The sequence below is a fragment of the Euwallacea similis genome, chromosome 7, assembly GCF_039881205.1.
Source record: "Euwallacea similis isolate ESF13 chromosome 7, ESF131.1, whole genome shotgun sequence".
Classification (NCBI taxonomy): Eukaryota; Metazoa; Arthropoda; class Insecta; order Coleoptera; family Curculionidae; genus Euwallacea; species Euwallacea similis.
In genome coordinates this window covers 4,642,725-4,667,825 of record NC_089615.1, presented here as the reverse complement: position 1 = coordinate 4,667,825, position 25,101 = coordinate 4,642,725, and the positions used below count along the sequence as shown (strand labels likewise).

Here is a 25,101-nt window from a genome sequence, read left to right as displayed (position 1 = left end):
TTCTTCTTCCAATTCCAATAAATTAAAAATTTTGAAAAACTGTAATTTCCTTATTTTCAAAAATTCCAAAATCCTTTCTCTTTCATCTTTCCTAATTTTCAGAAATTTCCTCGCACTTTTTTGTGTTATACTATTCGTGAGCTCTCCAAAATCAATGGAAGTATTTTTTTCTCAAGCTGAGAAAATTTTAAAATCAAAAGCAACAATTTTTATTACTTCTTAAATGAGTCTGACTCGTGGGCTGCACATATCACCAGGTACCCCTTACCATTATAAAACCGAATAGAATCTATGAAAATCAGTCAATTTCAATGCGTCAGGGCTAAATCTTTTGTCACTTGTGCCTTTTTCTAATGTCATACCATGCAGCTAATACTAAAAGTTAAAATTAAGTCTGCATTCCTGCCAGGTACAACTATAAACAAGAAAATTCCTTTAAGTTTAATTTTCGCTATCCCAAGAAGACATTTTGCAGATTACATGTCAAGACTGACAATCTGGGGTGCTTTAGCGTATTTTGACTTGGTTGGAAATGTGCTTTTGGTTTACTATAGATGTAGAAACTTCGCTTCACAAACGCATGTGACCGAGAGCGGGTTCTATTTGAGGCTGTACTCAATTGAGGTCATCCACACGCCGCAGCGACATAACACATTAACTAAATTTGCAGTGCGTAAATGTCCTATGCTTCTCAACCTGGCCGTGTCTGCATCATGATTTAACCCGATTATTTTATAGCCCTCATCTGCTCAAAATAGCCGCCACGGTGCCATGTTCTGTAACAATCGCCGTACTTACGCATTACTCGCCTGTCTGGACGGTTTTGTAGTATTTTAAGTGGACGCTTGTTCCGCGATTTGTAGGAGTTAGATCTGGATGTCGGGCTGTCCACTCAGACACCAGGTTGTGACAAGATTGAGGAAATTATCAGCCGCAAATTCTTTGTCTCTTTGTTCAGCGGTTGACAAGTATGATTCTTGTATTAAGAGGCTTTCTTAAAAAAGCGATTGAAATTTAAAAATATGATTTTTGAAGAGGATGGAACATTGATCCTAAAGGAGGGAAGGCAAATACTCTACATAGTAACAAAGAAGATAAAACTTTTGAAAAGTTCCTATCTCAATCAATCAACACATCTTCCACGTTTATATATCTCTTCTCAGGTTTGTTATTGTTAATGGATTTGATATTAGAAATTTTAATCGGCATCTGTCTGGATACAAAAAAATTCAGGAATTCGATTTAGGCACTCTCCTACTCCTAAGCCGGAAGTGACTCCTAACCTGAGTGAATCTTCTTAGGTCCGAAATATTAGACTCCTGTTAACTTTACTATGACAATAATTTCGTTCGTATCTACTCGAGGATAGTTTTTTAAAGAATTCTTTATCTACAACCGTGCGGTAAGTAGCTTTCACCACACTGAATAATGTTACATTATCGCACGCCATTTTATATTTGGATTTCATATGATGATCGCATTAATTTCAATGAGTCCATAACTTCACGAAATTGATGTGGTTGTAGATAAAATATTGCATAAAATGCGTATGGTACTTGGTTATTACTGCCCTCACGTGATTCCAAACCTCGTCTCACCGGCTTGATTTGCAAGTTTCACTCGTGTGCGCTAATAACCTACTTACTGCACCCATTATGTAACATACTTATATTATATAATTATCATCTTACACATCAGAAAATAACAAGCATAAAATTATCATCACCCCCCCTCCCCTCAATTTTTTTATCCTTGCTAATTTACACCTTATAAAGTGCTATTTGACAACTTTTTTGACTTTTGACCGAAGCCAGCGGCATGTCCGAGAAAGGGGAGTAACCGGCTCAAGGTCCCTTTCCCCAGCAGACTATAAGCAGTATTCGAATAGGAAGACTCTTTATTTGTTTATGTATTCTTTGTCGCTTTTCTATTCAATCAATGTAAATGGGTGTTTAAATGAATTAATTAATTTTTAAAATATGTCTTGCATGTCAGCCCCCCTTTCCCCCACCCGATCTAATATTCCAAATATGGAAATGGTCAAATATACAGCTAAAAGTACATTTCCAAAAGCGTGTAAGAAAAGTGGGTTTACCATACCTACTTGCGAACAGAAAGTGGCACTTTATCGCCATCAACAATTTAACCGCGCTTAAATTAATGTAGCATATGCAGTGCCAACATTTTTATCGGGTATTTGACATTGACATGAGTGCGGCAAAACCTTTTACCGCACGCGCGTATGTAAAGATTTTACACCACATTGGTATTTTATTGAACTTAAGAAAATACAGTTAACAAACTTGTACTCATAGGAAAAATATTGTACCTAACACACTTGTTAGGTAAATAATTATTACACCCCAATTACCATTAAGTAATGCTAATTTTGCAATATGTTGGATAAAATGCAGAGTTTTGTGAGCGCTTTACCCCTCACAAATGATATAAGAAATTTTATAAATCCTACCAAAATTCATCAAGTACGTCAATGCGATGTAATTAAGGATATCGTGCTTGCTCGTTCATCCAAATAGAAGCTCTTTTCATAATTTTATTTAACTGAAAAATCACATATGAACCTGAATTTTAAGCTAATTTGACGTCAAGTTGGTTTGATTTTCCTGGTGGGTGCTTATTGCTCCTCATCAGCCTTTCATTTGAATTTTTATAATTTTCTTGAAAATAGAGGTGAATATACGTTTAAATTATGCACCTGCTGTTAAAAACGTGACGCATAATCAGTTACTTTTTTAAACATCTCAAAATTTTCGTCAAAACGAAAACGAATCTATTTTAGCTTAAATATAAAAATATAGGTGACGTAAACTATTTTCCGTGATACGATTTTTCGATATCTATGAGAAATGCGTTGCCAATACTAAGGAGTCAGCTATAATAACCTTGTTTACAAAGTCTAAATAAAATAGGACAAAGTTTCGGTCAATTTTCAATGCAAATTGCATAAGAGCGCTGCTTCGAATCACCTGTATTGTGATATAAACCATCAGACTTCCACGAATCTATTTATTAGCCTTTGGCAAAATGTTGAAGTCTTGTGCTTTGAAATGTGACTCACATCAACACCTGGTGGTCTGCTAGAAATTATATACCTATAAAAAAATATAGCGAGTATTTTTGTTCCAATACTTGTTGCATCCCAAACGAAAGACTCATCATAATTACAAAAACACACATCAACAGTGACGTATAGGCATAGTACTAACCAAAATATATTTTTAGCTTGCCTATTTTACATAAATCCACAGGCTTGATTAGCGCGGTACCTAAAATCAACATTAGTCATCACATGGACACCACAAATTTAGATCGAAATTTGCGAAAAAAGCGGAAAATTGAGGTCGCAGACGCAGAAAATTGATAAAATCGAGGTTGTGAAAATTTTTGACGCGGGGACATTTCGGGGATTAAAAATAAGAAAAATGTGACCGCCAAAGCAAAATAATAAATAAATTTAGCCGCCTGACCAGACGGGATATTTTTAAATTAAAAATCGGGATGTCCAACGTGATGATTTATATCGAGCCGGACTAACTCCACTGTTATTAAGTAGATATATCTAACTTCTCTTACCAAAGCACTTTTCAAATTTATCGCCCAGTTAGGAATGTTATATTAAATCCTCCAAAGCTCACCCGAACCAAAGAAATTTCGGTTGCATCACGACGTGTACGATTCGGTCAAAATATGGCGGTAAATAATTTTTTTAAGCATCGACGAGACTTGACGTCCGCCCAATTTTTGCTTCGATGCCAAAAAAGTGTAGTTTACTACAAGTGATAGTAGACCCGAAAACATACGTCGGTGAAAAATTACCGAAATAGCTCCTTAATGAAAGGTGTTTCCTAGGGAACAATGCGCGAATGGTTTCCAAAATTAAACTGAAATTGAGTCATTTTAATTCATATTTATAAATGAAAAACTCGAAATAAAGTAAGATATTGTTAGGAAGAGGGTAAATCCCCAAGACGAGAAACTCTGCGAAAAGGCTAGACTCGACTCAAATATCAAAACAAGCCTCTCGAGAACTTCGGGAATTATTCGGGAGTATATTGAGGTGCATAACAGGGGTTCTATTGTTGACTGGAATAGTAATAATCTGTGAAATTACTGGTATAAGAGAAAACCTTAAGAACTGAACAATGCTTGGGTTATTTCAGGTTAGTTCGGGTTATTAATTCACTTAATGTTAATTTAATTCCTTCCTGTGCCTTAACAGTTACTGGAACAAGTATAAGTGATTTTTTTAATAAGAGACAAATTACTACGTAAATGAATGTTTACACTCTTGTTCACAACTTATGTCTTGATTAATGACCGCGACATTCCTATCGTTGATTGAGTGCAAAAATTTGCATTATGCCTTATCAGAGCAGAACAAGAAGGTTTTCATTTTTCTTCACAACATTGCAACACAGGCATACTTGGCTTGAAGCACGTAAAGCTCGCTAATTCATTTCGCTCGAAATCAGTCATTATTTGATAAAAACATTGTAGTGAATGAGTGTGTCTAAGAATAATCATTTTATCTTACAATTCAATAAATAAATTTCGAGTAATTGAGGGTTTTTCTGTCGAGTTTAAAGTGTGTGTTGAGAATTCCAAATATTATGTATCTCCTTTTATGAAATCTATGTAAATAGTTATTAAAATTGTGACCGTTTGATATGGAAATTACTTGAGTTCTATTAAAGTTTTATCTATACTTAAAACTAAATAAGTGAATTATCTTTTAAGATTTGAAAATGTAATAAAAACAAAGCTCTTCATTTAGGAAAAAATGTAATCGATTGATTAAGATGGTCCATAAATCCGAAATTCCTCACGTCTGCTACAGATGAAATCAGATTCTATTTGGTTGTACCACAAGTAAAAAAAAACATAGGACCTTGTCTTGAAAGGTTATTATAAGATTAGTAATTTAGATGCGAATATAGATTCCACAGGTCACACAAGCATTTCTAATTCGAAATGAATTTTGAATTCTCGATGTTATCAAAATAGTAGCGTTGAGTTTTGATCTTCAATATCTAGAGAGTGTATTTAGATCAATTGACCTTTGCAAAAAATTATTAAATATTCTTTCCTTCAAAGAAAACAGGAAACTACAAGAAGATGCGTTCTGAGTGGTAAAATACAATCCTGAAAATTTCGAAAAAAAACACCAAAATCTCCGAAGAGAACTCTTACTTCTTAGAACACAGTCCAAAGAACCATCTTGGAAGCCGCTAGAGAAAAATATAGGAATATGTAAAAGAAACTTGTAAGATTCAAATACTCATTAATATACGGCATTGTGCATATACATAGGCGGTGGTGTATTTGAAAAAGTCCAGTTTTAACGCACTGAAATAGAGGCACGTTTTAAGTGCTGTTTCTTGTAGCTCATTCGGAAACTATTAGAAACCTAAGAAATTTTCAAAAATCAATTTTCATGTTTTCCTGAAATTGCAGCCAAGCAAAAAGGAAGTGGTAATTTTCACTTATTCTCAATTTCTCTGAAGCCCATACAAATTTTTAATAATTAAAAATTCAACATTGGCCTTTCACGATGGCATATTTTTGTCCACATTTAAACATCAGTGCAACTCTAAGACTTTTCGAGTTCCTGATGTAAAATCTATTTATTTACGTAGCGCAAATCAGAGCAACAAGACTTGATATGACAGTAATATATCTACAGCTTTATTTTTCATGGATTTCATGTTTGTAACTGGTTACTACTTCTGTTAAAAAATTATGCCATTACCACAGCCAGTTTCCTTGAGAAATTTGAGATCTGTAGTATTCATAAAGTGTATTGCATTCAGGAATCTCAATATTTGAATCGCGTTAATCTAAAAGATAACGGAACGAGCAATTTAACGTTGCAGGATTTGCATGAAATATAAGGCTTGTTATTAAGTCATGTGGTTAGGATCAAATTTGCAATTTTGACGAATAAACATGAGTTGAAAGTCTATTTTTTTTATCAAAACATCTAGGAATAGTACCTGCCAGGTAAAGTATTTTTAGTGGTTACGTTTTCATCCATGTTGGTTGCTATACGAGTAATCTCACTGGTGCATTTATAAACGCACCTTGACTCTAAAACCAGTCAAACGCTGTTTCTATCTATAAATCCTGAATCATAGGAATCAATAAAAGCTAAGGTAGGAAAGCAAACACTACGAACACATTCAAACCAAACAAAAGCAAATAAGTGTTTTAATAGTGTTTTCATCTAACCAACGGCTCATTAACAACTTACAACTTCCTAATGCTGTGTTTACAATTTTTCCCCTTTTTGCTTTTTATCGGTTTTTCATTAATACCAGGTATATTAGGAGGAGGAAAATCGTGAATGAAGCGATTGCCCTGCTATGAAGCAGGTATGGGATTAGCTACATATATAGAAAAACAAATCTATGATGAAACATATTCTGGGTTATAGAGGTTAACTAGCGCCAGTCAAGGCCGATATGCTCTTTTAATATTTGTTTTGATTAAACGAACGTAATTGTTTTGAAATGTCTGATGTCTGTTTAAACCATTTCACCGATTAACTTTAAAAGTCGCGTGATTGTCGAATCTTTAGGCACAATTCCAGGCGGAAATGCATCGGCTATGATGAGTATTCCAGAGGTTTCAATGCGAACATTTTACAAGACCAATGATGATGAACAGCTTAAAGTTCATATAACTAACTACCTTCAAATAGTATACCTGAAATTTCGAATGTATAACCATCATGAAAGTACAAATTAGTTCTAAGTTTAAAAGCAGATAACTCGCATTCATGATCTTCCCAAAAATCGGAAATAAATTAATTATTGATGATTTTTAGCTCATTAATTTTACAAAAACGTACATACCACCGAGGTTTGCTTTCGGAGGAGCCATAGTCACAGTCTCATCATTATCATCATCCTCAAGTATAAATCGAATTGATCGGACACGGTGAACAATGCACAACACCACCAACCCAATCACAATAAACAGTTTCAATTCAGGCATGATCTTTAGATAACACATAAAACGTACAAAACACGAAAAGAGACGCAAAAACCGGAATTTGTGGGCTATAAACAGCACTAGACGTGCAACTGATGTGAAATGCAAATTTCGGAACCTTATAAAGGTTCGATTATACCCCCCACTACCCACAACAAGGCAGGTCTGATTTTATTTCAGGTGGCAAAAGAAGGGCAATAAACACCCTTTAAACCAACCTTGATGGAAGCCAATAGACCCAATTGCGGAAATATCAGTGCAAAACTGTTGTGGTGCTCACGTTCGCATTGCTCGGTTATTTAAATTTTATAGTAGGACAATGAGTTTTATGATACCTACAAGTCATTCATAAACTGCAGGGAATGGGTCGCAAATAAAAATATGGTGAGTTTCAATAGCGGATCATGTTTTTTGTCAAATGTTAGTTGTTAAAGTTGAACTAATCAGAATGTTCTGGAAGGGAACAGTTATTCAATAAAAATCACAATTTATCACCACTTTAGACCGAAGTCTCGAACCTGGGACCCAAGTCGTTTTACTGCAAAGATTACGACATGATTTAGGCATTTCGACAATACAGATCTGAGCCCTATTTATTCTATGAAGACCCTATGACATTATTGCTGAACCACACTTGACTCCCCCGATTTGACAATATGCCTGATAATAATCATAGACGTTTATGGGAATGACGCAGAATTGATTAACGTGCAATCATCATCATGTGGAAATACGCAGAGAAAAGGTCCTGACTATAGCAATTTTACCATTGTGGGGTGGTCATTTGTGGTTAAGGTCAACTTGTCGGTCAAGAAATTATTTAAAGCCTGCCGCCGCTGATAGGAACATAATAAATGAAATGATCCTTTCCCCTTCACTATGAAGAAGAAAGTCTGAAGAAATGAGACATATTTTATATGAAGTAATCCATATTGTGCAGTAGATATCACAAGCATGGCAATATACGAGGTGTCTGAGATTAAAATCTCCTATGCATGTAGTTTGAAACAAAACAGTATACGAGGCGTCTCATAGGCATTTTGGATTGTTTTTCAAAATCACCTTTAAATTTCTAAAAACAAATCAGGGAAATCAACAAAAGGAATTACCTACCTATACATAGCTGATCTTTATACGCATGAATATACAAGTTGTTCTGCATGGAAAATTCAATTTTAAAATGATGACAATACTCCGAATACTCGTATCGAATATCCTTTCTACGAGCCACATGACCATTGTGCCATTACCTTTATAATCCAGAGATGATCCAGAAACACAACGATTCTTACCAATACCCAGGCTCAGTCTCAACATTTCTATGGGAAACACCTTGCAGCTAATGCTAACAGAGTATTAATAATTTGACCTTAATTGAAACTTATAACAGGGACATAAAAAAATATTTATTTTTAATACTAGACAGTGTACTTAAACTCTCTAATCAGCCTATTTGTACTCGGCGTTACGGTTAATCAAACCATCAGAAAATCTGCAAAAATATTGCAATTACATGGTAATTTGCACGTTGGCATCAACGCTTGAAATGCACATGCATATTTCAAATTAGTAAGCAGATAATTAATTTTGAAGCGAGTGAAAGAGCTCGCATCATGTCAAAATGTCCGATAAACTTGTTGGCAGAGATTAAAACTGCACTTTCCTCTATGAAAAGGATTAAAACAGCAACATCGTATTTCGCACAAGAAGTTTAACACAATTCTAAGATGACGAAATAAAGTTATCGATACTCGTAGCTCCTCCCGGAAGTGGAAAAATTTCTGTGTTGAGTATAATTTAAAAAACCTTTATCTATTTTTATGAGGCTGTTTATATGCAATTGGACTATAAAAACTAATCGCAAGGATGTGATAAATTCAACATAAATAATATTAGGTGTACAACTTTGCTTCCGCCGTTTTTTTTCCGAATTTCGCGATTTTATTGTAAAAAACTAATTATACCTTTAGGATCCAAAGTATTGTCCATCGCTGGCCACTACTTTCTCCCATCTTTCGGGCAGCATACGAATCCCGTGTTGAAAAAATTGGACATCTTTTGAAGCGATCCACGATTCTATCCAATTTCTTACTTCTTCATAAGACCGGAAGTGTTGGTCAGCTAGCCCATGTGCCATGGATCGAAACAAGTGATAATCAGAAGGAGCTAGGTCAGGAGAATATGGCGGGTGGGGTAGGACTTCCCATTTCAATGTTTCCAAGTATTTCTTGACCACTTGCGCAACATGGGGTCGAGCATTATCGTGCTGCAAAATCACTTTATCATGTCTCTCGTTGTATTGCAGCCGTTTCTTTTTCAATGCTCGGCTCAAACGCATTAATTGGGTTCGATAAAGAGCACCTGTGATTGTTTCAGTTGGTTGTGTGGTGCACGTAATTTAGTTCAGGTGCTAATTGTTAGTACCTGTTTTACGTTATTAATAATTAGTTCATTATAGGTGTATTATAATCTGGTTGTTGTCATAGGTAGGTCTGGCAAACCACCAATTATTATTATTTTTTAGAGTATTTTGTGAATAGTTACTTTTTGTCAAATTAGTTTATTTAAGTAGTTGTCAAGATTAAAATAAAAGAGTTCCTTACAACATTCGCGATCATCAACATCTTTTAACAACACAAGGACAATTGGTGACCCCGATTCCGAACTCAACGCATCAACCCTCTAGAACACAAGCTATCTCATCCAATCATGCCACGTTCTAGAACCATCCAGCCAGAAGCTAACGTCATCGAGCCCTCTATGGATCAAGAAGCTAGAATCTTCATTAAAGCTCCACCATTTAGTAGAACAGATCCAGAATTGTGGTTTTCTCAATTGGAATCACAATTTTTTATCAATGGAGTGACTTCAGACGACTTGAAATTCCACACTACTATCGGAATTATGGACACAGAAAGTTTGATTTGTGTTAGAGATCTAATTATTAAACCTCCCATGAACAACAAGTTCCAAACCCTTCGTCAAAAGGTATTGGATGCCCTCGTAGAATCACAAGAAAAAAAGTATAAGAAACTTTTTTCGCAACTTCAACTTGGAGACAAAAAACCTTCCATACTTCTATCCGAAATGAACAGTTTGGGAGGCTCTTCACTTCAAGAAGAGATGTTGAAAACCCTTTGGATGCAGAGATTACCTCACAATATGCAGACCATTTTAACGGCATGTTCCTTGCCATTATCAGAAGTGGCGAATATAGCAGATAAAATTGCTGATATAGAGTTTTCCCAAGTTTCCCAAATCAAATCAGAGATATGCACAAGCAGTCCCACAGAAATCAACAAAAATACATCTTCAGAAGAATTCAAACACATCACTAAACGTTTGGATAAATTAGAGAGGCAAATCAGATCCCATTCGAAATTAAGATCTTCTAAATTTCGACGCAATTCACCCAGCAGAGATCGTCAAAATTCTTCATGGTGCTGGTACCATCAAAATTACCAAGAAAAAGCTCGCAAGTGTGTGTCTCCTTGTGACTACAAGAAGGAAAACTAACGATCGCGTCGTCGTGGGCAGCAGACGGCGCGGGTACAAAGGACTGCCAAGTGAAGATCTCCACGAACACCAACGAAGATAGACAAAAAAACATTAATATAATTAGTCACAGGTTAGTTATCAAAGACCCTTTAACTGGTATTCATTTCCTTATAGATACTGGTTCTGATGTTTCGTTGTTACCCAAATCTTTTCAAATACAACAAAATCAATCTCAATACACCTTATTTGCGGCCAACAACACATGTATTTCCACCTTCGGGACCAAGACTCTTACAGTTAGTTTAGGTCTCCGAAGAACGTTTACATGGAATTTTATTGTGGCACAAACAAATCATGCGATTATTGGAATTGATTTTCTTCACTATTTTAACATAATACTAGATTTGGGCAGTAAACGAATTATCGACAGCACAACTAATCTGACAAACAATGGTAAAATTTCTTGTCTTTCTACATCATCAGTTCATGCAATTCCTTCTTCATGCAAATATTTTGACATTTTGGTTCAATTTCCAGAAATTACAAAATTCTCATCTACTCCCTCATCACTAAAACATAGCACCTCTCACACTATTCTCACAGAAGGTTTTCCTATTTCTTCCAAACCTAGACGCCTTTCAGCAGAAAAGCTTAAATTGGCAAAACAAGAAATTCAACACCTCATTAACTTAGGTATTTGTCGTCCTTCAAATAGTCCTTGGGCCAGCCCTCTACATATGGTTCCCAAGAAAAACTCTTCCGATTGGCGACCGGTTGGAGACTATCGCAGACTCAATTCAATTACTGTGGTAGACAAATACCCAGTCCCCAATTTACATGACTTTTCTTATTTTCTCGAAGGAAAAACAATTTTTTCCACGATTGACCTCATCAGAGCTTATCATCAAATCCCAGTTGAAGAGGAATCCATTCCAAAAACAGCCATAATCACACCTTTTGGATTGTTCGAATTTACAAGGATGCAATTTGGATTGAAAAACGCAGCACAATCATTCCAACGCTTCATCAATGAAGTACTTGGAGATTTGGATTTTTGTTTTTCTTATATAGATGATATCCTAATTGCATCAACAAACGAAGCTCAGCACAAAGAGCATCTCAAAACAATTTTCGAACGTCTCCACCAATATGGGTTGACAATAAACCTAAACAAATGTGTTTTTGGCGAACATAAAGTTCAATTTCTCGGATACCAAGTTTCTGAAAAAGGTTCTTCTCCTCTTCCCGAAAAGGTATCCACCATTTCAAACTATCCTCTTCCTAAATCAATTTCAGATCTCAGACGTTTTCTAGGAATGCTCAATTTTTATCGTAAATGCTTACCTCACGCTGCACATCATCAAAGTGTTCTTCATGACTTACACAAAAACTGTAAGAAAAATGACAAAACACCAATCAAGTGGACTGACGAAACTGTGAATGCTTTCAATGAATGTAAACACGACTTAGCAAACGCTGCTACATTAAATCACCCCAGTTCATCAGCTCCACTTTCTTTAACAGTGGATGCATCAGATTTTGCTATGGGAGCAGTTGTAGAACAAATGGTAAATTCCTCATGGAAACCCTTAAGCTTCTTCTCCAAGAAATTTTCAAAAACTCAATGTAATTACAGTACTTACGATCGCGAATTACTTGCACTGTATTCAGCAATCAAATATTTTCGTCATTTTCTTGAAGGAAGACCTTTCACAATTTACACAGACCACAAACCACTCATTTATGCATTCATTCAAAAATCTGATAAAGCATCTCCTAGACAAATGAGACATTTAGATTTCATTTCACAATTCTCAACCAACATACTTCACATAAGTGGCAAAAACAACATTGTAGCAGATACTCTATCTAGAATTCAAACCATTTCTTTTCCGAATTCCATAGATTACGATGAAATAGCAAAAGCTCAAACAACAGACCCAGAATTTCAACACATTTTTAGAAATCCTCAACTTACATCACTTACCTTAAAACAATTTCAAGTTCCTAATACACAAAATTTGATTTACTGCGACGATAGTAACTCTAGAATTCGCCCATTCATACCGAAACATTTTCGACAAGCTATATTTAATAAATTTCATAATCTTTCTCATCCAGGTATTAAAGGTACAACAAAACTTATTTCATCCCGTTTTGTTTGGCCTTCAATGAATAAAAATATCCGAGAATGGACTCGTTGTTGTATTAACTGTCAAAAAGCCAAAATTCATAAACACACTGTTACCCCATTCAAACAAATTCAAATTCCGGATTCCAGATTCCATGATATTCACATTGATATAATAGGTCCTTTACCTCCCTCAAACGGTTTCACTTATTGTCTCACAATTATTGATAGATTTTCTTGTTGGGCAGAGGCTTATCCCATGACCAATATATCATCAGAAACCGTTGCCAATTGCTTTTATAGCAATTGGATTTGTCGTTTTGGCACCCCTATTAAAATTTTTACAGATCAAGGTCGTCAATTCGAAAGCTCTCTTTTCCAATCCTTAACCCAAATTTTAGGCTGTAAACGTGCCCGTTCTTCTCCTTACCATCCGAATACAAATGGCAAAGTAGAGAGATGGCATCGAACATTAAAAGCAGCTATCAAAGCTTATGCAACTGAACGCTGGACAGAAATCTTACCTACTATCTTACTCGGATTACGTTCTACCTTACGAGAAGAGATAGGAGTTTCTCCTGCTGAAATGTTGTACGGTACAACGTTAAGACTACCAGGTGAATTTTTTCAAGACAGCAATATCGTTGACCATCCTTCTTCTTTTATACAAACCCTCAAACAAAAAATGCAATCTCTTCAACCAGTTCCAACTACTCATCATTCTAACAGAAAAATTTTTATAACTCCTGAATTAAACACTTGTACACATGTTTTTCTTCGGAATGATACCATAAAGAGATCTCTTCAACCTCCGTATGAAGGTCCCTTTCTTGTTAAAAAACGTGAAGACAAATATTTTACAATTGTTGTCAGAGATAAGGAAGTGAATATTTCCATGGATAGGTTAAAACCTGCATTTTTAATCTCACAAGATCCAAAAATTAATAATCAATTCGATTCTCTTATCAACCAACCAATCATCCATCACCATACAAAGAAGAAAGATAAAACCGTACGTTTTGCTAATGTATAAATTATTAATCATAATTAAATTATATTTTTATATTGTAACGATTAATACCCTTAACATTATACCTCCGTTATTGGGGGGGGAGTATTGTGGTGCACGTAATTTAGTTCAGGTGCTAATTGTTAGTACCTGTTTTACGTTATTAATAATTAGTTCATTATAGGTGTATTATAATCTGGTTGTTGTCATAGGTAGGTCTGGCAAACCACCAATTATTATTATTTTTTAGAGTATTTTGTGAATAGTTACTTTTTGTCAAATTAGTTTATTTAAGTAGTTGTCAAGATTAAAATAAAAGAGTTCCTTACAACATTCGCGATCATCAACATCTTTTAACCACACAAGGACAATCTCATAATATATTACGCCGAGTTGATCCCACCAAATACAGAGCATGATTTTGGAACCATGAATAGACGGTTTGGCCGTCGACGTGGAAGCATGGCCGGGATATCCCCAAGTCTTTTTGCGTTTGGGATTATCGTAATGAACCCATTTCTCGTCCCCAGTCACAATACGATGCAGAAATCCCTTCCGTCTTTGCCTTGCAAGCAACTGTTCACAAGCGAACAGACGCCTGTCAATATCTCTTGGTTTCAACTCGTACGGCACCCAATATCCTTGCTTCTGAATCATTCCCATGTCTTTGAGGCGTTTTGAGATTGTTTGTTGAGTCACTCCCAATGATTGTGCCAATTCTTGTTGACTTTGACACGAGTCTTCGTCAAGTAATGCTTCCAAGTTCGCATCTTGGAAAACCTTCTTTCTTCCACCGCTATGTTGGTCTTCGACGTGAAAATCACCGTTCTTGAAGCGCTGAAACCACTCACGACATGTCCTTTCACTAATAGTGGCTTCCCCATAAGTATCTGAGAGCATTCGATGAGCCTCAGCAGCAGATTTCTTCATATTGAAGCAGAAAAGTAAAACCTCCCGCAAATGACGAGAATTTGGCTCGTACACTGACATTTTCAATTGCGAATAACTTTATGATGAAGACACAAATAGACTAATATTTTTATGAGGTTATGTTAACAGGTGCCCAAGGCTCCTGCATGCCCACATGGGGTTATTTATTTCGATCATTACTTACCGCTACATACATCTATTCAAAAACGGCGGAAGCAAAGTTGTACACCTAATATATATTATATTTATTATTATATAACTATATAATATATTATATATATATTATATTATATCATTAATATATTTAATAATGTAATGGTGGTGTGTAATCCGCATATTAAACCTAACTTTAAGGAGATCTTTATGGAGGGATACTTCTACCCGTTTTTATTCGGAAGAGCTCTTTATGCACCTAAATTTGGGAGGTCCTCGCCAGGAAAGAAAAATATGGCCATTGGAGGTTGGACACTGTATTGCACATTAACTCGTAAATTTTATGACTATTTTCTTCACGGCTTTACAGGTTAAAATTACCCCTTTAAATTATCTGTTAAATGTCTCATAGAATAAACAAAGTCGTGGCATGATATCAACATTTTTATAAGCGGTACCTCGCCCAGCTTGCAAATAGTCATTCTACTAAAAATACTCAAATAAACAACAATTTAGCATTGTGCTTAGGGCGGTAACACCCTCCCATTAAAGAGATTATTACAACAATCATTTATAGGGCAATTTTGCATATTCAGCTATTAATACCTCTCTCATAGTTTGGCCAAGACTCTCAGCACTATTGCCAATATTTAGTAACAATTTTATGGCTTAACAATAAATTTAGAAATATTATGTCATTGAAATATCCCCGGTTCGGTTTTGATTCTAGTCAAAACAGATCTAAACTAAGTTTGCCAAACGGAAATCTCATCTGATGTTGGCGTGACAACGCAAAACTTCCCAAAGGTTAAAAGATTAGAATTCGAGCCATGAAAGGCAAAAAGAATGCCGTCTTTTTTCCTTCTTTTGCGAAACTGCTACTTTGAGTGGCTTTTATGGTCCTTTTTAAGAACTCATCAATCTTAAACTAAAAGAGGAAACTTTCAAATTGCTTTTTTCAAGTTTGCCTTAACGTAGTTTACTTTCCGGCTTTTTTCCGGCTCTATATAGCTCCCGAGTCAGGTGAAAAGTTCGCTGCTTTTAACAAAAGTTCAGTTTAAACGATTCCAGTTGGTGCATTTGCCAGGTTTCGTATAGCTAAAGTTTGATCGTGGAAAGTGCCGTAAAGGAGGAGAGAACGATCTACTATTAAACTCATCGTTATTTCACTAGTCTTTGAGTATCAGAACATTACAGAAGTATGACAGAGAAAAAAAGTTTGGCTTTCCATCACTGCTTAATATCTATTAAGCTCTTTATCACAATTTTATAGAAAGTTGAAATAAAAATAAACTAGAAAAGTTACTCTTGTTTGAATATCTGGAAAATCTGGCTAAGTTATTTTAGATTAATTTAGGCTGGAGTCGATATTTCAGTATTCTAAAAGATCCAGCGTCAAATCCATTCTTGAGAATTCTATCACGAGGGACCGCTTCACAAAGTGCCTACCTCTGTCATACTTTTTAGCTGGAGTCTCTGCTATGGCTCTTTGTTGCAAATAGGAGAAATAAACCTCCACAGGGCCGTAACTGTTCCAAAAGCAGTCACCATAAGAATAGAGCTTTATGATAATTCTATGCCCAACTCAGGTTTAGGATTTAATGCTAGCTAGGTCACATGAGACACCACAACAAGTTTTAAACTAAAGGGCGGTCCCTATTATCGGTCAACATTACAATATGAAGGTTACATTTTTTGACCTGACTGTGACCACAGCGTCGCATGACCGTTAACACGAATCGTCTTTTACAATCTAAGTCCATGCGGCCTGACGCAACAAGATATTAGCCGACACCGGTGTCCGGTGAAGTATTATGCGTATTCATACTCGTGGTAACGTTTCTGGATTCGGCCTTAAGTATTAAATGCGTTGAACATTTTTTCTAGATGATTAATCTCGGCTAGAATATTTGAAATCTGTATGTTTTAAAACGATGATAAAAATCCCATTATAGAGATTTTCCTATAAACTTTTAGCCTACAGGCCCATTTTACGGAGATATCGATCCTTAAACCAATTTTCTTTGAAAACATTTCGAAGTGCTGTGTCTAAATTAATAATTTGGACATTTTAAAACGATGAATTTCAAATAGATTTTTCTCGTTTAACTCGCCAGAGACGGACTCGCTTTAACAGACTAATGTCCATTTTTTTTAATCTGTATATGATAAAGGTACTGCAATTTTTTTAGTGTTTGAATCGCAAACTAAAAAAAGTTACTCCTAGTCGATGACGATTGAATGGGCTATTCTTGAAAAAGATGCATTTGTTCATTACAGTTTTATACAGTATTTAAAATAGCTACTAGCTAATTAAGTACGGTTTGGCATACTTGATCAGCAGTGGACTAATGGTATCTATTTTTGCTAATCGAATAATCGCTGTTGTGGTCAAAATTGATACAATTAAATATCTTTAGGAAAATTCTTTTCTTGTGGTTTACCACTGCCAAGCATTTTAAATACTACATAAAACCATAATAAAAACGTTTTTCGTGAGAACACTCTACTCTATCATGATCGAACAAGAGTAGATTTAACTGAAAATTCAATGTATCTACCAAGAATCGGTAAAAGAATATTGTAACGCAGCATTCGCATGTTTTCTAGTTCATTAAAGTTAAAAGCTTGGAAACAAAAGACCTCTGACTAATAAAGACACTAAAAGACAATAGATTGTAAATGATATGTTCATATGATTGTACTGGAATCAGAAAGAACGCACGAAATGTTGTAATTTTTTACCGCAGTTGAGGAGACATTTTTCTACAGGGCTGTATAAAGTCAAGGCTGACCGTCAGAATCTCGGTAACCGAGAGATGATGGGATAATTGCACTTGAGATTACACTACCTCCTAGTTAAAATACAGTGGTAGTTACCTATCTTCTAGTGATTTGGATTTTTTACCCATAATTAACTCTTATTAAAAGGCGTTTAATTAGAAAAAATCATTTTTACGACGGACAAACATTACCTTGCACTGTGCCCTGGACAAATACTTATTTAATATCGAGATCGAGAACCCGATAGTTTTTACAATTCTATAATTTTTTAATTAAAACTCATTTTCTAGCAATCATATGACAGTATTTAAATAAAAGTCGGCAATTTTATAAATTTTCGTCAAAAATACAAATCGAGGCGTAAATAAAAACCATTTGAAATCCTACCGGAATTGAAAATTTGAATTCTACCTGAGAACAATATTAAGACAATTAATTTTTCCAATTCTGCAAGTAAGATGCGGCTTATAATAATTACCTGAGGTCTGATGCAATAGTAAAAACCGCCATAAAAACCAATGTAAATTATAAGAAACATGTCAATATAATTTGATTCAAGGAAATCTTGGGAATTATACCTAGAAGAGAGAAAATTATGTAAATTAAGTCGCAAAGTCCCCAAAAAGACCTCAAAAAGGACTAATTTTTATCTTGCGAATTTTGATTATTTCTTAAGTTTTTGAGAGTAATGTTATGAGCAATAGTAAGTTTGGTTAAACTCAAGATTTATTTTTCCTTTATTGAGTATGTTCGCAGAGTTAAAAAATATTTTAGATTTAGCGTCTGATGATGCCTTTTGGGGCGAAATTTAGGTAATACGTTTTATCGAAAAATCGAGACTTTGACTCTGACAATTTCATGGTGTAAGATTTTCGTTCGGGTTTGCCTAGGTATATATGGAAAAACAACAAAATAAACCACCATTTCTGAATATAAAAATAATTTTTGCTAATACTTCGACTTATGTAAAAAACGCTTTTGGCATCAACAGATATTCCCATTGCAAATTATTCGGATATCTAAAAATGCGAAATAAATTCAGGATCCTGTCGCCAAAGACTAAATAATCATTGAAATTTGCAGCTTATTTGCCCGTCGTCGTTTGAACCCGTGCGCCGTATAACAATATTATCGGTCAGTAATTAACATATTCTTAATTAAAATAAATTTTGTTTGACGCCCCTTGTTTGTATAATTAAATATTTAAAGTCGATTTAAGTCGGACTTAATGGCTTAATTTATGTTTGAAATTGGTGTTTACCGATCAACCCACATACGCAAGCATTAAAGCGCTTTAAACGAGGAAGTGAACTTTTTGGTCAAAAACTCCGAAATCATCGTTTTTAATCCGATATTCGTAGACTTATGTAAGATCGGTTTGTCGCAATGGTTGGTGACAATGTGATGCAGTTTTTGGAGCGGCGGCAAGTAGTGCTTACGATGCGGACACACCTCCCATTTAAAAATATACTATAGATGAAATGCATTTGTTTATTATAGTGGAATAACGACATACCGGCGGATTTGACTCTGGTTTTGACATCATCTTCGATGAGGGGGGCTTTATTCCTGGCCAGGGCAATCCCGGAAAATTGAGCCACCACCAAGAATCCCAAAAAGTACTTGAACAGGGCCATTTCTCTTAATCGTCACCAAAAAAAAAAAAAATAAAAATTCACCACTTCGTCACTTTTGCTCGTAGAGTTGCGGATTTGAATTTATGCGCGAAACATCGCCTCGTATGTGCCGGTCAAAAACTATTTATGTAAGGTGTGATGACAACTCTGACGTTTGTTATAAACGCCAAGCAAGCGCTAGCGAAACTGCTCGCGAAGAAAGTCGAACGTGGTGCTATGTAGGGGTCCCCTACTCTGCTTTTCCGGACGGTTTCGCCGCTTATTTAATCCTTAGGACAGGACGAAGGATAATTCTTTGCCAGCTCCTCATTTTGACCAATCAACGGTCACGTCTCGGGAGAGGTACGGCTCTCATTGGTTTCATTGAACGAAGAGGGATTAGTTTTTTATTGTGGTCATTTTCGGCCGACTGGAACGTGTAACGTACACTTTCTCTAGTCTCTACTTAGCTACCTACAACACTTGGTCAAGATAGACCCACATGTGTGTGTGTGTGTGCTTTTGTTAATTCTCACTACTTAGATCATAGCAATTATAAGTTTTCTTCAAATGATTATTAATTTGTTGCACAATTTAGTCCATTCGCTTGTTTCTCCGGCGGGAAAGCGTACCTTTTCGCACGCATTTCAGTGCGAAAAGCTGCACTCTCCCGCAGAAGTGACATTGACAGTTACACTTCCGCAGTGATTCCCTCCTGAGAGTGACTGTGATATCTGCTCATCAGTCAAAATATCTGAGAACACACTCCTCTAGTAGAAAAAATCCCCAACTCTTGCAGAAAGTCTCTTTCCTGCACTCGACTGCCTGCTCCGACTGCGCATCGTGTCGTTCATGCATTGGCAGTCAGATAAAATATCACTTTCCACACTTGTTAGGAAAACAACTATTGCTTAGGAGGATGCGGTAAAATTGCTTTATAACCAGGATTTCCTAGCTGAAAGTAGCAAATGCGTGCTAAAAATGTTGACCGCGTGGAGAGTAAAATTATGAAAAGGTGTCAAAATTCTCTGTGGACAATGTAGAGCTATGACCACTGACATGCATGCAATAAAACTTTTAACGCACGAGTGCGTATTCTATGACGTGAAAGTAGTAGGTACTTTACCGCACTCGATTGTTGACTGAATGATGCGAAGTGGAATCGCAATCAACCTGTGGTAAAGTATCGCTCTTCAAACTCCCTAGGTAATTAATTATTTCATTGATTTCTGCTTTTAGCTGTTATTGAGTCGATAATTAGAAATATCCTGATTTTTGCTTAATATGCCTACACTTAATCATTTTAAAATGTTTATTTTCGAAAATTAGTAGTTTTTATTAGCTATATTTCATTGACCTATACTGAAATTTTTGTACATTTGAATTATTCATATTTAATTAAGAGAATTCATATTAAACTTTGATCCTTGATTAGGTATAATGTGTATTATTTTATGCAGATCCACAGGTATCTATACTCATAGACGTTTAGTTTTATCACTGATCAGAAAGCATTTGGATAGCTGAATAGTATATACTTGGACGTCCAAAATTGGCCAGTTAATGTCCTAGAAACGTAATAGGCATAATTTTTTTACACAACTTACTTCTAAACAACACCTCTATTGGGTACGTTGAACGACTGAGAAGTACGTTTTCTCGCCTATTTTTCGAACACAGTTGGATAACAGGTTCATAATGGCACGTACATATATATGACTCATTATTTTCCTAGCGAACTAATCGGCCGCAGTGTCATCACCATCCCCATTGTCATTTTATTATGGCTGCTATGGACGTGAATGTCTTAAGAAACCGTACACGTGTGATAACGTGCTATTTTCAGCTAACAAATTCGAACAGTAAAGCCACTTTCCCGCACTCTCGAAGGAAAAAGAATATTTAATATGCAACTCCTTTATTTGACTTTAAAATTTTCACGGGTAAATGCAAATCTTATAGCTCGGAGAAGTTTGTGCACACTTTTGATTCACTTTTCACCATTAATCGTAGCAAGTTGGAACGAGATGTATTGAAGCCCAGAGTACTTTGGATCCAATTACCGAATTTGGCTTACAAAGTGACACTCTGAGTAGCATTGACATTGACATAAATTTCGTCAATCAATGTTCGTCAACATTTCCATGCTAATCGGCGGGACCGCTATGAAAGAGAATATTTTTGTACGGTTTTTACTACAGAAGATTATAGGTTACATGCATATATACCTTATGAGGAGGTTCAGGCGTTGGTTAGGCCTTTAGGTACTGTCGAAACAGGTGTGGCTGTGTCCATATTAAGATTGAACTTCCTTACGTTCGAGTCATGAGAGGTTATAATTCTTTCATACATGGGTGCCACAATACTTGAAACCAATAGTTTATTACGACGAACTGAATCAATGCAATTTATTTAATTAATCCTTTATTATTACCTTCCTTACCTCAATATGAACACCCGATGAAGTGGGGCAAAAGTAAATTGTACGTTCATAACAAATTGCTTCTATTCCTCTATTGCATGTGCAGTAAGTGGATATGCATTTTGGAAATTTTGAATAATTTTGAATAATTTCGGTATTCCTGTTACACAACATTTTTTGAAGGTAAAAAACAAAGTACTTCTAACACCTCTTGAGATATTTACCATTAGAATAAAATTTATGAAGCTATACCAAATACATGGCGTAAATATTTATAAAATTTCTAGTACTTTTTACCTTCTTTGCCCTGTGTGAATACCAATGAAGAGTTAAATTTAAATAAATCCCGAATTGCATCTTGAACATATGAGTTTTAAGGTTCTTTTTAATTTATTGATTCTTTTGAAGGGGATTGTAAGAACGTAAGAAAATGTTTAGTGAAATTTATATTAATACGTCCATCCCATTTGACATCCATCCAAATTTTGCCTGTTAAACCCAAAACTCCCCTTACAAGAAATATTGCTCTTCACTACATCCTTTACAAGCTTCAACCTTTGCTTTGCTTTAGCATCTCTTGGGTTTTCTACAACATCTGGACGGCTTGTTTAAGGTAAATAACCATTAAACACTCTTTGGCTAGGGTATTTATTAGATGACCTGTCCGATCTCGAAAATAAACACTTCAATAGGAAACCCCGCCTACACGAAACCGAAATATTGTGTGCCGAAATTCGCAACCTGAAATCAATTACTTAAGCTTCCGTTTAGGTATCAAAGTGCCGACAAGTGGTCTGTTTTCCCTAGAAGTACAAATGCAGTTTATAATTTAATAATGAAATCTGCTTTCACCGAAAATAGTTATTATCGGTCATTTGCATTTATTGTATAAGCCGAAAGTGGCGGTATACCGCACGCGAAACTAATGATTTGAGTTGTAGTGGACATTTAGAATCATATGCACAGAGTTGCTTATACAATCCATTTGAAATGACAAATCAGACAATAATAGACATAGTCATATTTATCTAATCTCGCCGTATTTAGTTTGCCCTTTTTTGAGAACTAATACAATAAGATAAATTATGATATGTGATTCCCTGTTATCTTGTATCACTCTTTTTCGCAATTTTTCTCACATTTTCTGTCACTTTTGTGTATTTTTCTAATTTTAATCTTTTCTAATACAAATTTCAAAGTCTAAAAATATCGGTTCCTCAATTGCCTAAATTTGCGAAACTTAATGCTCTCGTTTCGAGTTCGAATTGCTATGTCGAGTATTATGAAGTACCATTCGATTTTCCGTAATACTCCTACAGCTAGAATTTGTGTTATTATTTTATTTTTTTAGCCCATATTTTTGCGCTTTTGTGAATATGCAAGTTCTGTTTTTCATCAACCTCACTCGAGTGAGGTAAGATCACGAATGCCACTCATATATGTATCTATAGTAAGTCATCATCGATAGATATAATATGTTATTACCACATTATCAATTTGTAAAGATTTCTTTTGGTAAATTACAGTTTTAGTTATATTATGTTAAATTGAGATATTGAGAAAGTTTATCACACGGATTTTACAGCTTAAGCTCAGCTGATGCATCACTCACCCATATTCACTTACTACACAGGCGATTATAGGAATTAAAGAATTAAGACCTTGCTAGAATGTATTTGTTTTAGTATGCCCTATTTAACGAGATATCAATCGTAGCTAAATGTATCATCAATAACTAACTTAGCGATTAAAAACCTCTTTACTTGAAAGGAAGATTAAAGTGAAATCGATTGTTGTAATGATATATCCATATGTGTGCGAAAAATGATACCGAAAACGAATTAGTGTAGACTACCAAACCAACAAATTAAATATTCAGAGTCCATATTTGATCGTTAGCAATATTTTGCCTGTGGTATTTATGATTAGTTTGATTTTCTCATCCCACACCTATGAATGACTAGAACTTTTATATTGGAAACTTCAAAAAAGAGATCTAATCTAGGAGTAGCTAGAACGTAATAATCAGTAAGATTTTAGATACGACTTATTCAGGTAACCAACAAAACAATCAATTAAGCAATGGAATTATCGAAGAAAAAGGAATTTTCTAGATGCCACAAAATAGCTATTTAGATATAAGACGGGAAAGTAGTATATGGAATCAGAACGAGCGAAATAGATTTCAGAGCGAGTCGCAGGAGAAGCTTGGAAGCGCGACCGAAAATGTATTTTGCCGGGCTTTGCTAAACACATTTTCAGTAGCAGAACTTTAGTTCATACTTAATTTGTTTTGTGTATTTTAAGTTTGGTTTTACAAAATAACGACATAAATATGTTTCCAAAAATATTGATATGTTTCAAAGTTTTACAGTATTATTGCACAGTCTGAGAGATCGGAAAATGGTTTTCCCGATCCCTTCGGTAAACTTTCAGATCTTGAATAGCAAAACGTTGCTTTTGGGTTGAAAAATTTAACAGAGTGCATACTTTCTATTTGTTCTTAAAAAAAGTTCTCAGTAGGACGAGAAACTTGAACATTTTTCCATTTGCAAGATAAAATTGGAGGCTTTGACGAGGAATTTATTAATGATTATAAAACTGTTAGCTGACGAGTTTTATTCAAAAGTAATACCCGCATTACTTTCACAAAATCTGTAGGCATTCTTCTATGTGTATAATTCTTTTCATGCCCTAAGTGAAGCAAAATCTACAGCAGAGAATTGGAAGTCATTCTCCGAATAAACCTACCTGCAATTCCAGTTTTACTCCCGCTTAAATCCTCATCAACTAGAGGCAATACTTTATTCTTAGCCATCGCAGCTTGCCCGGTCAAATTCATGACCAAAAGACAAACTACTTTAAAGTATTTGAGCAGGCACATTTTTCCGGTTATATTTGACATCTCGAACTTAAGCTGCGATATCCAGTTTATCTCCAACACCGCAGAAAATTGCATGAAACGCACTTTCGGTTAGTAGAGCAAACAATCCAGTTAATTGATCAGTTCTGATTGAAAAGATGGTCCACCAGCTCGTATCTTCCAGCTAATCCGAAAACTCTTGCTCGTGGATTCCCGAACCGAACCGTTCTCTTTCCATTACCACTACCTAAGTTCACCATAATCAGGGACCTTCAGTTTCACCTTGGATGAGCGCCACCAAAAAAGACCTTTTCGAACTACGATACGTTAAAGAGAATAGTCTTGACATCAAAAGTGTTTATAAGTCTAGGCTCTTATCTTATCGAAGATTACTACATTATAGGCTACTTTATAACTGATAAGACAATGTCACCTATAATAACGGTCTCAAGTTTTTTTTGGAGAGTTGTTATTCTGCGTTGAGAACATTCTAAGTAGTAAAAACCGAAATAATCTAAACTGAAAAAAATTAAACTGATTTTTAAGTTAATGATGTTATTGTAGCAGGCAATTTACAACTGAGGCAATCTCCAGGCGGGTGTCTTGATAAAGCTTATGAGACAGTAATAATTTGCTAAAATATTTGGAATGCGTTATCTCTGGAGACACTCAACTAAGGCT

The 25,101-nt window shown here is 35.3% G+C and overlaps 1 protein-coding gene across 3 annotated transcripts in view; it reads right to left on the bottom strand.

Annotated features, from left to right (window-relative positions):
• The window catches only part of sog (short gastrulation), a 58,252-nt gene extending 33,511 nt beyond the window's left edge, over positions 1–24,741 (bottom strand). Inside the window, exon 1 of one of the 3 annotated variants that reach the window (XM_066392008.1) lies at positions 24,309–24,741. In XM_066392008.1, coding sequence (XP_066248105.1) covers positions 24,309–24,516 — 208 coding nt within the window. In that variant the 5' untranslated portion in view covers positions 24,517–24,741. Of the gene's footprint in view, positions 1–6,875; positions 7,095–19,035; positions 19,403–24,308 lie in introns of those variants that run through there. The other 2 variants (XM_066392010.1, XM_066392009.1) reach the window with 2 other exon arrangements.
• Between the last annotated feature and the right edge of the window lie 360 nt (positions 24,742–25,101).